Source organism: Lutra lutra, chromosome 8, assembly GCF_902655055.1.
Source record: "Lutra lutra chromosome 8, mLutLut1.2, whole genome shotgun sequence".
Classification (NCBI taxonomy): domain Eukaryota; kingdom Metazoa; phylum Chordata; class Mammalia; order Carnivora; family Mustelidae; genus Lutra; species Lutra lutra.
Genome location: NC_062285.1, coordinates 45697096 through 45715856, shown reverse-complemented (window position 1 = coordinate 45715856; position 18761 = coordinate 45697096). Strand labels below are relative to the sequence as shown.

The 18761-nt window shown below is 47.3% G+C and overlaps 1 protein-coding gene across 1 annotated transcript in view; it reads right to left on the bottom strand.

The window, feature by feature from the left end:
- Positions 1 to 18761, bottom strand: part of PPM1H (protein phosphatase, Mg2+/Mn2+ dependent 1H) — a 260282-nt gene that overhangs the window by 41376 nt on the left and 200145 nt on the right. Inside the window, exons 7-8 of the mRNA XM_047739722.1 lie at positions 6566 to 6629; positions 2988 to 3095 (exon numbers count right to left, since the gene is read on the bottom strand). Coding sequence (XP_047595678.1) covers positions 2988 to 3095; positions 6566 to 6629 — 172 coding nt within the window. The remainder of the gene's footprint in view (positions 1 to 2987; positions 3096 to 6565; positions 6630 to 18761) is intronic.

The following is an 18761-nucleotide window of genomic DNA, read 5'->3' as shown; positions in this document are numbered from 1 at the left end:
ACAGAGAGAGACACAGTGAGAGAGGGAACACAAATAGGGGCAGTGGGAGAGGGAGAAGCAGGCTTCCCACCGAGCACGGAGCACGATGTGGGGCTCAATCCCAGGACCCTGGGATCATGACCCGAGCCAAAGGCAGACGCTTAATGGCTGAGCCATTGAGGGGCCCCTACATCTTACTCTTTTCACTTAATTATCCACCTTGGAGAAACTCTACACCTTTTCTAAGGGCACTTATATTTCTTATATTTCTTGTATTTATATTTTATATTTCTTATATTTCTCCAGAGGTGGGCAGTTTCCTTTTAAACACCCTGCCCACCTGTCCAGTCCCTCACCAAGGCTGAACCAACCAACCCAGGTCCCTGCAAATCAGCATCACTCTAGATAGGTGATCAACCGACTGGGCTTTCTCCTCAGTCCCCAGGGAGTCTCCCATGCACCCCCAAGTTTTAAACCCACAGTCTCTTCTTTGGAACCACGGCAATAGAGTGATCAGAGGATCTATAATCTAACTGGGCAGAAATCATTCTCATTCAAACCAAACCACACCTCTTCTCACTTTATATAGAAAGCATAGGTGTGTGTGGAAGGAGAGGAGAAGGTTTTCACTCTGCTTTAAGAAGCAAAATGGTTAATTAGTGCTTTCTGAGGACTCCCCCCCTGCCCTCGCCACCAAGAACATGAGTCACACTTCATCTGTCCCTTTGCTAAGTAGAAAGACGATGGCACCATTTAACAGGTCTGATAAATGCTTCTCTCTTAAGAGGGGGACATAGAGTCCATGAGTCCAGTATTTATTGCTTTCCTGCAGCCAAGAGTAGTTTTAGCAATAATTCGTGGATCCTGAGGTTGGCCAGAATAGAAGGATCAGGAATCCACAAGCTTCTGGGGCACCCTGGACGTTTTATGTCATATTGTCCTCATCACGCAGAATTGCTGGGAGGCCTAAAACAGAGACATCTACGGGCTCTGATGAATGGTAGTTATTATTCCGACCAGGCTGATCTCATTTGAAATCCTGGGTGATATTGGGAAAGGTGTGTGTCCTCCAGGCTTTCTACCTACTAGATATTGTCCCCTCTGTGACTTCCAGAACTCTTCTGGCTACATGTATTTTAAATGCCAGCATCAGCAACAAGGACTCCAAAAGAACCACCCACCCTGCTCATAGCCCTGCCAAAGGGGTGGGCCTACATGGCTGTTTGTGCCCATGGAGGGCTCTGGGGTAGACAAGCTGGAGGGGCAATTCATGGGCTGGGCAGTCACTTGTGGCCTGGTATAAAAAGGGAGTTGGGCCAGTGATTTTCCTCTCTGGCAATCAGGAATCAGGAGAGTGAAGGACTGGGTTGACTGGCAGCAGAAACAAATGGAACATGACTGGCCATAGTAAGGGCACAACACCCCCATGAAGGTACAGACTCCCACTGCTGAGGCTCTCTGCGGGTGCCTTGATTCCAGAACCCCCCTCCCATAAAGCCTGGCTGGTAAGGTTCTTCCTGTGTTCATCCTGTGTTCACCATAAACATCTCTTCTACTATAATTATAATAAACACCTCCTCTTCTGAGTTAGCATGAGTGGATTTTGGTTTCCTCCAACAAAAAGAGCCTTCAATAAAACAGCATCTATGCTTGGGAAGAACACGCAGATGGAGCTATGTTTAAACATTTTGGGCAATTCCGGGGCAAGGCACTGCTTAAAAAGGTAATTAGACAGAATGCGAACATCATTGGTTCCTGACTCACCTCTCCCTGGCTCCCCTCCATTGTAAAAATTGGAAAAGCTGGAGCTCTCTCCTTCAACCTTCCTCGCAGCCCGGGGAGGTCATGTGACACAGTTCTGGCCAACGAGACACAAGTGCACAAGGGAGTCTCTGTTGGGACAGACGGGCTGCCTGCCTCCTCCTTCCTGCCTTGCATGGAAATGCTACACTTGGAGCAGCTGCCACCATCTTGCAACCCTGAAGTGAAAGGCAGCAAAGCCGGGATGCCAGTCCAGGCACACTGGAGGGCATGCACCCACAGTAGCTGCCACCAAGCTCCAGCCTGTCTGCTATAGGGAAAAAAAAATGGACCCTTAACCTACTACTACTTAGATTTCTCTACAACTTAGAACCAAAACATTTTCTAAAGATACACCCTGAAACAGAACTTGACATTGTTTCCTCTATCATATGAAACACAGGTTGTTGGCTTTTTCTAACATTAGTTTTAGGTGAGGAAAAAAAATTTTTTTAACCAAAAAGTTGACAACTTCTTTTCCAATTAACTTCTGTAAACATCAGCTCAATGATACAAATTCTACAGGCAACTAAAATCGAAGAAGGGATAAGGTATATATATGAACAACGATGTGATAAGGCAGAAAGTGGAAGATGGTAAGAGGCAGCTGCTTTATGACCTGTGGGATGACATTACCTCTGGTCAGGGAAGGGAGAAATCAGGGAAGTCTCCACAGGAGACTTTGGATGTTTGCAGATGGGGAGGAAAGGCATTCTAGTCAGAACAGTTTAAGCAACTCTGGGAAACTGAAGATTGTGCACAGGAAGGACACACCAAGTTCTTTCTGGTTCGTTTCGGGGAACAAAAATCAAATTTTTGGTCCAGAAAGTCAGACCAAATTATAACATGCCTCAAATGCCAACTGAAGGAGTCTGGGCTCTATTCTTATAGCCATGGGGTGAATTGAAGGTTTTGGAACAAACAGGAGTCAGAGTAACCTATTTGGGAACACCTGCCTGATGATAAAATGTGGAATGGACTGAGGAGGCAGGAATGCCACGAGGGGGCTGTGCAACGCCCCGGGCAGGGAATGAGGAGGGTGGGAACCAGGACAGTCAAAGTGCAAATGGAGCGGGGGTAAAAGGAACATGGCACAAGTCTCTGTGACATAAGCCAGCTACTGTCTGCAGGTAGGGCACGAGTCACAGCAGGAGTCACGCAGACCATTGTTTATTGCACAAAACAGAAACAGAAACTTCATACCATACCTCTGGAGCTGAAGACAGGAATGGTTTTATGTAGATGTTGGAGTCATGCACCTTCAGGTCATGGTCCCCAAGTCCCCTGGTCACTCCAATAGTTGCCATTACTCGGGCCTAGGGGTATAAGCAGAGGGTCATCAGAAACACTCCCACAGACTGAGAAAGCACTCCTGTCACAATGTAGCTGCCACAGGTGAAGAGAAGCAATCATTTTCCAATTCCTTCTGTCCCTCTCCATGTTCCCTGCTACTAACTTCTGTGGGTAGCTGTTTCCAAGGACGGGCTCACCAAGATCACTCATGAACTTAAGGAGTGGTTGTCCTACCAATTATCCTTAGTTTAATGGGTTGCTGCTGTCTCTTTTCAGCTTTCTTTTGTAGAGACTGGAAGGAAGGGTATCCGGGAAACTAAATCCAACATGTGTGATGTCTACAGCTACAAAAATCAGTTCCAATCCAATGCGATCTGTCCATCCATCCATCTGTCGGTCGATGATATACCCACCCTACAAGAATTCACTGAACACACCAGCCATGTCTCTAGTTCCTGCTAGGCACTACTGAGAGATATAAAAAACTGAGTGGCAGCTCCCACCCTCCCAAAGCTCACATAGTGTACTTCATGGCTAGAGAAAAGAAACTCTTTGCAACTCCCCAACCCGGCCTGCTAAGATCCCCATGAATTCCCTCTGGGTGGAAAAGAGCAAAATGTCACTTTGTTATAACTACAGAGAGAGCTCAGGGTTGAGACCTGATCACCTGTGCTTTCTCTAAACAGTTTCGGTTTCCCAAAGCTTTAAGGAAATAATACTATTATACTAATGCCTACACAGTCAGCCTAAATATCTCCTGGGATGCCATAGTTTTGACTTAGCCAAACATTCACTGAGCACCTACTATGTGCAGAAGTCATGCTGTGGGGACAAGTATCTAAGGACTTGTCCCTAATAAAAAGAAACTTGTGAAGGGAGATAAAATATGTAAAATATGGCTGAGTGCTGAAAGACACAGCACCATGGGTTATAGGAGTTCAGAGGAGGCAAACATTCTGCTGAGAAAGTTTCCTGGAGGTGGTGGCATGACAATTTTGTGCAGAAGGATGGGTAGCGTTGAGCCAGAGAAGCAGAGAGGGAAGGAGTGAAAGTCATTCTTGACTGAATGGAGCCCAGTGGCCTAACACTGGGACCATCAATAATAAACCCAGGGTAGAGTCATGGTGCCAAGACCTGGGCTTGAATCCTCACTCTACTCTTTGGGTAGTAAGAGTAACTTGTAAAGGCTAAGAAACAGTACAATCTAAAACATTACCAGCATTTTCATCCTGTTTTCCTGAAAAGGCTATGGATTTTGGAGCTGCTTTCAGATGAGAAGATGGGCAGGTATGCATTAAAGTGGAAATGAAACCATGACATATTTTTCTAAAGGCAAGAATCAAAGAGGATAAAATGGAGGCATGTGATACGAAGCCTGGGGACCTCCGGTCAGGCAGGCTGTAGAAACTCTCTGGTCCGCTGGGGAGCTGGACCAGGTCCCTACTGGCTAAGAAGTGTTCAACTCTAAGCGTGAAAATTCCAAATCCCCGGCGGCTCTTCTGCTCTCCCCGCTGCAATGGCAGCTCCTCTGGCTGGAAAAGCACAGGTGGGCGTTTTGTCTAAAGCAATCTGATGTTTCTGCTAGTTACTGAACTTGTTTACAAAGTATGTAGGTGTAACCCACACAAATCCTTAAAAGTATTGGCAGGAATAAAATGAGAAGTTGTGGTTGTGGCGGTCTTCCGAAACTTCTGGGTAGGTGTATGCAGACAGGGAAGAGAAACCCCCACAGAGGATCTCGACAGAACTGACATGATGCAGCTGTCAAGATTTCACAAGAAATCATGGATCCCCTGACAGGGGTCTCGTGCTGCTTCACCACGGAGCAAGCCTGGAAAAGACAGGAGCCACACTGGCTTTTAAATAGGCCATCAGGTACGACGACAGAACTTGCCAGCTGCCTATCACAGACCTGTCAAGCCCTAATTAACTGAAATGCTTGGGGAACATGATGTCCAGGTGAAATGAACATTTGCTGAACTGGGAAAGCCCCTGGCTCCTTTACCTCTTCTTCTGACCATCTTCTAAGAACACATTCGTCCATCTTCCTCTGGTATGGGGGAAAGGATACCATACGTAACGGAAAAGTGTATTGAATCCTGACGCCTTTAAGGAAAGCCAGCCGTGTGTTGGTACCAGGCTGGGCAGGTGCTAGGGATGCAAAGGGAACAGGAGGTAGCGCTGAGCTTACCAGAACTCACTGGGTATGGGAGGGTCATACTGAGACTCTAAGCCCCACAAAGCACCGCCACTAGAGGCACAGGTCACAGGGCTGAGAGACGTGCAGTAATGGTACCCATCCTCCTGACGGGCACACGCGACACTGTCAGGAACAGAGTCCCTTCCCGTCGTGATTTTCAATCAGGGATGGCCCATTTCCATGAATGGGGAAAGTTCATTCAAAAAACGAACTCTCTGTGAATCAGATGTTTGTGTTTCATGTCCCTCCACGGAATGCCCCCTTGCACTGAAATCACGGCTACAATGAGCCCAAACGTGAACCCGTGTTCTTTTCCCACACATGCACATTCAGAGGCCCAAGCATGCACGTGCACACACACGCACAAACACGCTCAAGTTCTGGCCATAAAGGCACCCTTCAGTTTTATTATGAGTCGCTTCCTCCTCCAAAAAACTATCAGATATTGGAAAAAATTCAGCTGAAGATTTTCTTAATGTGAGCACATTTTTCACTTATAACAGGAGCTCTCAGCACAGAGTCTGAAGTGCATTCATGTTCAGAGGAAGAATGCAATGACTCAGAGCTGTTTGTTCTTACTGGGAAACCGTTTCAAAGCTTCCCCTCATCTCTGGTCCGGGACGGCCACCTCCTCCAGCTTCAGCTCCCAGATCCAGACGGACAGACAGCCTTCCTGGGCTGCACCACGTGCCTGCCACTCAGGGTGTGGTTCCCACTGGGGCCCTGGGAGCTCGTGACCAAGGAGCTTTGCTAGCTCGGCCAGGGCTCTGGTCCACGGAATCCTAGGGCTTCATCATGGTGGAGCGTGAGCATTCTAGAAGCTGGGAAGCGGCCATGGCTCCACATATCCTACACCCCTGCACCTGGCTGGCTGTGGGACTCTGTGGAAGCCAATTTCTCCTCAGAGTCTCAGCGGCCTCGTCTGCCAAATGGACGTAACACCATGGGCTCGGCCTGCCTCGTGGCTTGTCAGAAACACAGGGAGATGAACTATGTGTATGCGTTCGTGGTTAAACACTGTAAAAATTTCCTCAGATAGATCTGAGAAATGGAATGTTATTTTCATAAACTGGACTTTTGTCCCTCGTGCTCACCAGTCACCTCCCCCCTCCCTAACCCCTGCCACTCCTCAGACCCTCATGACAGGAGGCCTGAAGGAGGATGGAAGGTGGTATTCTTTCAAGCTGTCAGGGCTATAAAATGCCAGGCTGCTGAGTGGGGTGCGGAGACCGCCATAAGCGGTGCGGGGACGAAGCCTGGCTCTCTCGGTCTGGGGGGAGTGCACATGCCTACCTTCTTGCCTTCTCCATATATAAGGGGAAACTTCAAGTCATCATCCTCAATGGTTTTGTATGCCCTGTAGGGGGATAAACAACATTTAAAAAAAGAGGTTTGCACTCAATTAGTGACCCGCCGCCCTGACACAGGCGGCTGGGTAGTTCATTTTCCCGGACGCTCCATCACTCACCACGCTGCCAATCTCCCTGCACATGGAGTTATTTTTCCTCTAGAACTGTGTATGGGGACACATAATTAACCAACCAGAAGCTATTGACTCTGTGTTCGCTTGCAGAGGGAGAAAATAAGGCAGCTACTCAGACTTAGCAACAAGAAGGGGGGAGGTAGGTTTTGTCCTCAGCATCTGTGCCTGCACTCTATGAAATGGCTCCGCAGCAGTGACAAGCGTCCTGTCATGAGTGCAAAGCTGAGAAACAGCAGAGCTCAGAGACCGATGCAGAGCGGGACTGCCCCCACGAGCTGGTTCTGACCTTCGGGGGTTGTTTACACCAAAGCAGCCTCGTACTGGGATGGCTGGAGAAGGAATATTTAGAGCCTGTATGACCTCGGTGTGACATTCAAGGTTGGCAGAAAATTCTGTTTCACAATAGCTATTAAATGGCCATTTGACACATGGAAAGAAAATGCAGTTTATGCTTCAGTGGTTTATTCTAGACGTGGCTGTCCAGATGCCGCCGCATATACCGCGAGGCCCGGCCAGGCTACCAGGAGAGGGAAAATGAAGTCTCCGTCTTGCCATTTTGCTCATCAGGAGTGAAAAAACAAACGAGCTGCAAAGAAAACAGGGCATCTAATCACTAACTAACTGTACCACCTGGGCAAGGAGCTCCACCTTTTCTGGTCTCAGTTTCCTTAGCTGTAAAATGAGGATAATCACATAGGCTGTAAAGGAGCTTAGCGCAGAGCCTAGAAAGCACTCATTCAGTGTAGCTATTACTGCTACTCAACAGATAACGAATACTGGCCCACCACCTCCCCTCTCTACAAAATGGGGACAGCCCTGCCTATTCACCACCTTTCAAAGAAGTATCAGGGTCACTAGGTAAAACCTGGGGTGGCTTCTACAAGGTGAGGCGCTAGACACAAGACGCTTCTCTAAAACAACGTCTGCTGGGGGCAAGAAGAAAACGAATTTGTGATATGGGCTCCCAGTCTTGGATATATATAGGCAACTTGGGAATGAAACTGAAATCAAATTTATGGAAGCTCTCGATACACAAAAGAACACAACCCAATTCAAGGAGAGTTCAACCCCAAAGCTAACACAGGGACACCCTTATTTACTGGGAAATTATTTAGGTAAGTGGTTCCTTCCCAAGGGATCCGTGAAGGTTGGGCACCAGATGTTCGGGGGTTCCCGGTTCAGCCCTGGGCGAGCAGGTGAGCCTCCCTGGGGCTGAGGATCCTCATTAATCAGCGAGAGGAAAACCGAGACTTACTCTCGGGACTGAGGATTAAGAAGGCCTAAAGAACATGCCGAGCGCTGGAAGTCTTTAGCACGGTGCCAGGCACAGGCTGAGAGCTTCATAAATGGCAGTTGCTCGTACTGCCATCAAGTGGACCCAGAGGTACTCTAGGAATTCAATTAAAAAAAAAACAACAACACAAAAAAACATGTACGATTTCCTTTCCCCCCATCTACCAAATTAACACGAGGTAGAAATAGCTACTTTGATGTTTTTACAGTCACATGTACTATTTAAAATGCGGTGGTACACAAGTCATTTGGGGAAACAAACAGAGTTATTATTAGAATACACTCAGCTCGGGGAGAGAATGAATTTTTAGACCAGGGGTTCTCAATCCCGGCGCACATGGAATCACCTGGGAGAGCCTTTAAAAATCCAGACACCCAAGTCACAGCTCAGAACAATTAAATCTGAACCTCTGGGGATGACAGCCAGGCACTGGGATTTTTTTAAGCTACCAGGGGATTCCATTGTGCAGTCAAAATTGAGAACCCCCACTATAGACCAAGGGTCACTTGCTAATATTGAAAATCAGCTGATGAACCAGCTTGACCCTAAAGATGACAGACCATGTGGCTCAAGGGACAGGAGGGACATGGCCTGAGAAAAGCTCTGAGGTGGGCATAATCAGGGTTTGGGGATGGTGGACAGGGATGTGTGGAGAGGAGAGGCCAGACTCAGAGAGGAGGACACAGAGGAGACTGGACCAGGAGGGGGACTAGGGCCTAAAGACCAAGGCACAGGAGTCGGGGATTATATGGGAAGCAGAAGGCAGCAACTCTAACACCACTGACTGGAAATTACTTCGAGCTCAGGAGAGATGGGCTAAGAGCACTCTTAACAGGCTTGAAAGGCAGCCAGAGAGCTGTTCTCAGATCCTCTGAAAGCCCAGGCCATCAAATTCTCTCAGGGCAGAGACCCTCAGGAACATCAAGTCTGTGTGACCACAGCTCTGAAAGACAAACACTCCCTTTGGAGTTGTCACCTACAGGGTCCAGGGCAAATTCTAATATTTTAGTTGCTATTTTTTCCATCCTCCCAAACAACAAAAATATTAAAAACGAAAGTACAACTTTGAAAAAGGTTTATTCTGTTCCTGCCATCGTTGGTTTCCAATCATGTAAGAGCCCTCTCCCCTGCTGTCACCAACGAATGACAAGGGTGAATAACTATAAATAAAGAGGTTCAACATGCTCTCCCTCTCAGTCCTTCTGCGTCCTAAGCACAGGTACCAGATAAAGCAGGTGGACTTCCTTTCCCAGTTAAAATCTGGACCAATAAAGAACAAAACAATCTAGAGTAAGGTGATTAAACTGGTAACTTGATTAAAGTCTACATACATGAGCTCAAACCACGACAGCAGCTCTGACTCACCGAACACCCACATGCCACACACTGGGCTTGGGGCTGGCTTACTGTATCTCAAAAGGTCTCCTAAGTTCTAAAGTGTTCTACCGGACAGGTGAGGAGACTGAGGCTCCGAGAGGTTAAGTAACTTTCCCAGGACCACACAGCATCATAGTGGCCTGAAGCTAGACTCAAACCTTCCCAGAAAACACATCAAAGAAAGGGGACATCAGGGCTCAGCTCTCATGATCTCTCATTCTAGCTGAAAAATCTGCAATGAGACCATTGTTGCCTGCCTAACAGTGGGAGAAAAGCAGGCACTGGAGGATAAAAAGGTGTCTTTGGCCAAAGAGGAAAAGGAATTTTCTGTGTGAGCAAAAGAACAAAAGGTGACCATGTGGGGACAAACCAGAGGCTGTGTCACTACACGGTCCACAGAGAAGATGGCGGGAAGTCAGGGAAGCACCCACATGTGCCCACCAGACATTTCACCACGGCCACCGAGCCTGCAGGAGCCCTCTCCCCACGGACAGCGGGCCTCCTGCAAACGTGTGTCTGCAGGTTAGGGGGCCACCCCTGTCCATACCCATCTGAAAGCCCTTCTGCTGTTCAAATTGCATTCTAGTCCATGTCCAGGCTGTAGGCTTGACTCTCTCTCCCCTTCCAGCTCAGCCTTGGCTGCCACCTCCTCTGCTGGGGGACACAAGAGAAGGACAACGGTTTGCAGCTGGAGCTCCACGAGAGGGAGTTACTTGATTCATAGAAAATATCTCTTCCTTCGTATCAGATCCCATGATTTCACAAAACCTGATTCAATTTAAAAACTCCAAGAATCAATTACTCACTAGATTTTACAATAATATAACTGACCAGAGATCATATTTAAAGAATTACTTGTTACAAGAAAGCAAAACTGAAAGGCTTAGGAAAGATTTTCAGAATAAGTCTTATTTAGGGTCAATCCTTAATGAATATTTATGAGGCCAACTGACAGAAGAATGAGAAAAAAAAATTAAGGCTTAAAAAGGGCTCAGTTAAAGGGCTTTCCCTAAGTAGAGGCAAGTTTCATTAAGCAAAGAAGTTTCCATTAAACATTTTTTGAAAAATGATGGCTTCCCTTACAATGTGGATTTTGCAAAGCTGGAAAGCCAAAGAAGGCACCACTGGTCCAGACCTATGGGAAGGAAAAGCTCAGCACTGAGAGAGACTGAGAGGCCACTAAGTCAGCTGTGTCCCAAGCGTGGGAGTCCCTCCAATACCAACATGCCTCCTATGAGTCCCTGGCCTCTGTCACGGAATGAACTGCTCTGGAAGTCATTGTCCTGGGAGTTTGGCCGCACGCAGCAGCACCTGATTCTGTCGGAGAACAGCCCTGGGAAATTCTTCCTTAAACCCCTCAGTCAGCCACCAGTGTATCTCCAAGTCCTCTGATTCTTAAGGCAAGAGGGAGGCCCTGACTGCTCCCATTTCACTCCTCCCTCTAGAAAGAGGCTTGCTGCCACTGAGTCGGTCCTTCCACCTGCTCACAAAGGCCCAGATGCTCTCCCATCCTCCCTGATGACTTCCGCCGAGTGGCTTCCGCTCTTTCCTGGACTGTTATACTCAGTAATTTTACATGTGTGGATGATGCTTCTGGAATCCTGACTTTCCAACTCCCAGCCTACTTACTTCCTGATAACTTTCTTTATGGCTCCCCAGCACCCTGGTCATGTGGGCTGCACCAAGGGCATCCTCTCCTTGGAGCTTCCCGCTGAGAGCCATCCCTCCTCTCCCACTGGCTTGCTGGGGCTCCCAGGCCACTTCCGTTCCTCTGTCCCAGCACTCTACCTCCCTCCTGGCCATACACATTCACCTGCCAGCCCCATCATTCATGACAGTTCTTTTGCTGGCAGCCTAAACTTCCTCATCCACTTTATCTTCTAGTAAGAGGGAAACACAAAAGGAACTCAGGGTTTCGTCTGCCCCTGTCCTACCGAATACGGTCAGCTCTACCTTCACAACAGGTCCAGGACCTTTGCCACCGCCACCGTCTCTGGCCCACACCATGGCGATTGCCTCACTGGGCCTGCCTGCAATTATTGGGGTAAGAGCAGACGGTGCCAGGACCTGGATGAAGCGGTGAAGGTTCTGGAAACTGCTCGGTTTTGTCCTTTATCTCTATTCTCAGAGCAACCAGAGTAATTATTTTAAAATGTCAGAGAGCGTCATTACCCTGTTCAAACCCCCCAATGATTTCCCCATCATACTCTAAATAAAAGCCAAATAATGAAATGACCTTCTTTAACATTGCTCCCCTCCCCCAACTTTCCTCTCCCCCTTCTTGGTTTTATTTTTGTCCTTGTCATCTACCCCCACCTAACACTTAAAGTGTTTTACTTCCGTGTGTTTATTTTCTCTATTGTTTTCCTGCAACCCTGGCCCCACAGAAGTTCTGTGAGGACAGCCACTCTCACTTTGCCCCCTGTGGTGTCCCCGGTATTTAAAAGAGGGCCCAGTGTGTAGCAGGTGCTCAAGAAATATCTGACTGTGTGAGCAAATCAGTGAATGCCCATGACCCCAGGCAGCGCCTTTATTCTGCCCTTCTGTATTTTCTCGTCCTATACATGTCCACAAAACAAATGCAGAGCGCCTTCCGAGCCTCTCTGCCTGCTCTCTGGGCCTCAGAGGTGCTGCCTGTGACTGACGCCCACCCACGGGCATGTCCCTTGGCCGCCTCCAGTCTCAGCTGGCTCTACGCTGCTCTCTGCAATCTTTTAGACACATTCTCTGGACATCTGAGCTCAAGAGGTCCCTGTATGGCCACATGGATGTCCTTTCCCCCTCCTGATGAGCAGCTATTATAAGACTCTTCCAGGATGAACACCTCTTGTCCACGGTCAGTTCCATAATTGTTTGCAGAGAAAGGTTTGCCTGTATTTTCGGTCTGGCCGAGCAGCCTGCTAGCCAATCTCCCACAACCATTTCTCTCTTTTAATTCACAAGCCTCACTCTTCAGCTTAAAATTCCCCATAGGACAACAAGGCCTCTGTGATCTGATCTTCACATCCTGCTCTGACCTCCTTTATCCCTCCACTAGGCTCTTCCAATGCCAGCTTGCTCGCTGTCCCTCGACCGTGCCCCGGGGCCACGTTGTTCCCTCTGCCCGGGCCCTTCTTCTGCTGGGTTCCCCAAACCGCCTCCCACACATCCCTCAGCCTTCTCTGAACCGCTCCCGGCTATCATGCTGTGGCTCTTCACAGTGTTTCCACAGTGCAATCTCAAGCTATCTGTTTTTTATCTAATTTTATTTCTTTCTAGCCCCCTAGCCCCAGGACATTCACTCTGTCTATCCGCTGCTCTGGCCTCCTGTCTACATGGTGGAAGCACACTGTGGATGTGAAACTGACCTGAGCTACGGGGATGAACAGCTGAACGAAGGCAAGCATTCCTCCTCCACACGCAGGCCTCCTCTAAGGATATCACAAAATCCAAGCTTCCCCACTTGTCTTGCCTTCACAGTAGGCCTTTTTATGGCTGAAATTCAGGGCCAAGTCCAATCAGGGATACCTTGGACTGGTGCATATCTCTTTACATTAGAATTTTAGGTTCACCTTTAGTACCAATATACAGCAGTACATAGTCATAAAGTTATGAAAAAAATAGCACTTATGATCCTCTTGCCTATTATTTCTCCCGATGAGTTACCCAGACACATTTCTTCCATATTAGCTTGCTAAAGCAAATTTCCCACTAAGAAAATTCTTCTGTGCCTCTGCCAGATTTCTCCATTCCCAGTCAGAGTCCCCACTCGGACATCTGACCCACAGGCCAGGAACCTGAAGTTCACACTTTGGCACGGTCCACGTACATCACTTCCCATGGTCTTCTTTCTCGCCCAGATCAGGACTTTTAATTAGAAAGAGGGACAGAAATACCACTCATTTCCCCAAGTCATGGTTCCCTTTGTAATACTTCAAAGTCATTTAAGAAGAACGTGACCCCTCTGGGACTGCCTAATCCCGACAATCCACTTGTATGACTCCAAAGACACACGCCAGTGAGTCACATTCTTACACTAGCTGACCTCTCACCACGGCCCCGGGATGCCTGTCCTCCCCTGGGACGAGGAGTTCCTAGATCCTCCCTTCCTCCTGCTGGGGTCTGGTAGAGAACGTCAGGCCTGGAATCAGGGGTTTTGAAGTCTCAGCTCGGTCTTCAAGTGACCTTGGCAAAATCCCTCAACCTCACTGAACGTGCTTCTTCAGACGGACTCTGCAGGAGAAGCTGCAAGGACTGAATGCAAAGATGCCTGAGAAGTCCTCTGTGAAGGAGAATGTCCTGTTTCATACAACTGTGGCCCTAGGGCCCTTCTTCTTTCTTCACTGCTTGTGTATCGCACAGATAACTGGGGAGCACGGGCCGGAAGACAGTACAGCCCCACGGGAAAACTGCTTCTTGCCGAACACCCAAGACGCCCCAATTCATACTTTCCTACTGGTGCTAATGATAACAAAGCACAAAGGACAGCGCCTGCGCAACTTTATTCAGAGAGGTCCACTGTTCTGCTTGAAAGTGATGAATCAGAGACTCAGAGACCTGAGCTAGTAATCTTCAGGGGATGCTTTGGGCTTGGTCTCCAATAGGCATAAAGGGAGCATTTCCCTCCCCCTCAGCGAGAAGCTGAGTGCCCCTTCAGGGAGGAAGGCAAAAGCCACAGGAAGTCTCATTTTGCTCCCAGCAAAAACCAAGTCTTAGACAGGGGCACACCACAGGGGGGTTGAGCAGGTCTGGCTGGAGGATGGTGGGCAGAAGCGTCTAGGTCTTTGGTCCCCACTTCTGCTTCCTACAACCAATCTCAACAAGAACTTGAATCCCAGGAGGCTGGGGAGGAAACACAACCTGGACCTGGCTGGCCAGGGGCAGACACATGCCTGGAGCCCAGATGCCACTCATGGCTTTTAAGAGCTTGGCACAACTCCAATTCAGCAATTCACGGAATCCGCAGAGGCTCTCCCCTGCCTCGCCTTTCTCCACGCCCACCCTGCCCAGACCTTCCTGGAAAAAGCAACACAGAGCTGGCCATCACCTCATGCTTCCTTTTTCCTGCCAGCCATCTGTATTTCCAAAGGAATCAAACCCAAAGCCACAGAGCAGTAAATGGAGGCTGCTTCCTGCTCCTTGAGGAGGCCCTGCACAGGGCAACCCACTCTCCCTCTTCACCGTAAGAGTATCCATGTGTTTCCTGTAAAGCAACACAAGAATATTTTGTCTTTTATTAGAGCTTACTCTTATTTTTTTAGTATTTTCTTTCAAGAGGCCTTTTGGTCCTGTTTTCAAAGACTTACGGTTAAGACATCTCCCAGAAATTTCTTAAATTTATCTCTGGGTCAAATCTTAATACGCTGGGAAAATGTCACTAAACTGTCAGGGAGGAGGATCTGAGCCAAGCTTAATGAACTCGGGCTCAAGTCAGAGATCTGGAACAAGGATGTGAGGCAGCCGTTGTGGCCCCTGGGTAAGCTGGAAAAGGCTGAGGAGTATCCTGGATCTACTTAGGTGGCTTGAGGGTTCAGAATTCTCCTTTAAGATATTTCTGGGCAGAGCCAACATCTCTGCCACAGAAGTGCCATTGCACAGCAGGCCTCAGTTACTTGTAAATCTACATTTGGGGGGACAGGGGCATATTGTGATGCTTTGAGTTTCTGGATTCTGTGCTAGCAGTTGTCGTCAATTGATATCTTGATTACGTGAGAAAGTTCCTCGTGGGGCTGAGGCTCTACAAACAAATGCTACCTTGTGTTCTCCTTTTCCTCCTTGGAGCCTTGTTTAAGTTATTTGAGGCCTGGAGGCCCTGAGCTACATACAAGTTGATATTCTTGGGCTAATACAGTACAATAGTCTGAATTCAACCTCAAATAATAAGCTTGAATTGTAAAAACGCGATTAATATTTGGTGATCTAATTTGGAGGTATAATGCGGTCTAGCTTGCATATATCTGGCTGTCTCTAATGAGACAAACAAATGAAAGGGAGAATCTTCTGGCTTTCTCTCCGGAAAACCTTTTTTCCTTAATGGGGCTCAAGCTCTGTTCCCTGGCATAGCATTTATCCTTGAGGAAATCCCCCAACTAACAGACCTGGAATCCCTGGGGAAATGCCTATCTCTCTGCTCCCCATCACCGGCATGTCTGAACCAGATCCTGCCTGGAATTCTGGAAGCAGTAACCATTCTTCTAATTTGGCCTAAAGACTCCTCTTCCTCACACTGGGTCTGTGCAGGACAGCACAAGGCATCAGAGCTTGCTCTCACTGCACGAGGCCCATGCTCCTGGGGAAAGTCCACTGGCTTAGAGCAGGTCTTGTTAACACATTTCAGGAAGCAACATTTACCCTTCCTGTGTTATACACACGGAGACTTTCTTTTCTCCTTACACTACTTAATTTGTTCAAAATCCTTATCTCCATACACTAAACTGCTTTCACAATCCACTAATGGGCCCCTACCCACAGCTGAAAACTTAGGTAAAGGAAAAGGACCTGCTCCTAGTAGCTCCAAATCAGGAGCTCATTTCTGGACTAGATGAGAGGAATGGGCTCTACTAGAATCCTTCATGAATGTTTACTGAGCACCTACCAAGTGCCAGGCACGGGCACAGGTGCTGGGAATGTGGAGTTAAATAATATAAATGAAGTAAAGGTCGTCCCTTAACACTGAGGCCCAAGGTTAGGAATGGAAAAGAACTCACACAGAAGAAGATGCTTTGAGTCAGTCTTTCAGAAATGTAACTGGTCATGTGTGTTTGCAAAACAGAACCAGTAATATTTCAGGATAAATCATTCTAGATGACTTTGAGGGAAATTTCAGATTTAGAAGTGATTTCTGACTCAGTATTCACTTGGTGTGCATTAGCACTTGGCCAGGAGAGCTTTGTTCTCTAATCAATAACATTTAGATCTCCCATAGGTATGAATCACAGATCCTTATTTTATGAGCACACGACATGGAATGATTTCTGCTTTCTCAGGGACCATCTATTCAGAAACGAACATGAATTTCATTGACACTGGCCTTTATGTTGTATGAAACCAAGTCAATACATACAAATCAAGAAGTAACCAAAATGGACCCCATCTCCATGAATGGTGGTGAGAAAATAGCAGATAGAGTGTTCCCTGCAAAGAGGGTTTTCCTGCAGTCCAGTTTCTCTGGCTCACAAAGCTTCTGTCTCTTTGGACATAAGGGTATTTGTACATGGGAGCACCAAGTCCTGCAGTGTTCCCACGGGGAAACCACACACACACCAGGACTCTACCTACATCATTTCAGCACTTCCGTTTGAGTGTCTTTGAACTGGCCACATCACCTGGGGCAGAGCTCAGGTATCTCAAAGTAGGCATTAGTTAGTGCTTTTCCAAGTCTTCTGTTTTAGCCCCCCAAAAATGAGAATTTTGCATAATAATCATATATATAACATTTATTTCAACACAGAAAAATATCCTCTCCTACCCCCAAAATCTTCAGTTGAAATCCTTAGTCTTCTGGAATCATCTGTTGACCTTCACATGACTCGATCCTCAGGGTAAGAAGCACAGGTCTGGGCAATGGCTGCTGATCTTTACCAATGGAAAGAACACCATACTCTTGGCTCCAACATCAAGTTGGCCCCACTGTTCCAGATGATGGGTGGGGAAGGGCAACAACTGACTTAACCACTGTTAAATCTTCTGCTGCCACCTTGGCCCGAACATTCACTGAAGTTCTAACATACCCATTACTTGTTGCATGATCTTCTTTCTTCTGGAGACTGTTCTAAGCACTTACATCTTTTAAATTTATGTAATTATTTTTTTAAAGATTTTACTTATTTGAGAGAGAGAATGCACAAGTGCACAAGCAGGGGGAGTTGGCAGAGGGAGAGGGAGAAGCAGGCTCCCCGCTGAGCAAGAAGCCTGATGCAGGACTCGATCCTAGCACCCTGAGATCATGACCTGAGCCGAAGGCAGATGCTTAAACCACCTGAGCCACCAGGCGCCTCAAAACTTATGCAATTCCAAACAAGTTTGCAAGACAGATATTAACATTAACCCAAAGAAGAAAATGGAGGTCCCACACGTTGGAAATAGAGGTCAAGCTCACTTCCAGGTCTGCCCCAAAGTGCACTGGGTTCTCTGCCATCCTTGAAGAGCAATGAATATGTGGCAAATGCCATAAAATGTAATGATATCCAACAAAATTGCTTAATTACTAATCCTTATTATCAGGGTAAATCATACAAATTTTTAAAAAGTCAACCCCCCAACCTCCCAGGTTTTTAAAGTAGTAGGTCACACAGAAGTTTAAACATACCACCTCCTTAAGCTTTTTCTTCTCTTGCCAATATGACGGATGTTCAAGATCCCTGTAGAATTAAGTCTAACCTGAGGCTGAGCTTTCAAATTGTTCTGTTGACAGTAAATTGCAGATTTTAGATCTTCATACTTTGGTGCCCAGTTTTTCATAGGGTGATTCAAGGCCATGTAAAAGGATTAGGTAAATCTGGGGAGGGAGTATCACTTATTCAGGATGAATCGGAGTAAGAAACCAGCAAGTCGGATGCCCTGGGAGCATGGTTTCCTAACTATTCCATGCATTTCTAGGCTGCCTGGGGCCTGGACTATCCAGGTTATTGGCATAAGCATCAAGAAGGAAGAGAGACACTCAACTCTCACCCATAGTAGGCACCAACCATCTCCCATCTTCCACTGTCAGTCCAGTCCACGACTCCTCCTGCACAGAGTCCTTGGCCCACACAAGTGGACAAGCAAGTTTCCATGCAACAGCAAGAGGAAAACCAGGGGCCAGAAGTCACAAATCTAATAAAAAGCCCAGGCTGGGGGGAAAAAAAAAAAAAAAAAAGCCCAGGCTGCCTCGTGTTCTTTAACCTACCATTTCTGCTAGCAGTTACTCAGCACCATGGTAAAAATCTCTAAGGCTGCTCAAAGCCAATGTTCAAGAATGTACAAGAATCACCTGGGAGTTTTGTTTTGTTTTTTTTTAAATACAGATTCCAGGACCTCAGGGATTCTAGAATGCTTTTAATAATCACTCCAGAAGAAAAAGCTTCACTGTGTGTAAATATTCCTCTGCCCCTTTGGGTATGGGCTTGTCCTATACCGCACTGTAAGCACCGTAAGGGTGGGGATTGTTTTCATCTTCTTTCTGTCTCCAGCGCCCAATACAACATGTTACTGAAGGAGGAATGGTTAAAACATCACTTTATGTGACAAAGATGAAGCCCTGTGCTCTGTCCTCTTAAGTTCCTGAGCACAACAATGTACTGCATTAGATCGAACCTGGGTGATGGACAAAGCGGGCTCAGTCCTAGTGGAATCTGAAGCCAGACTTTGTAGAATAC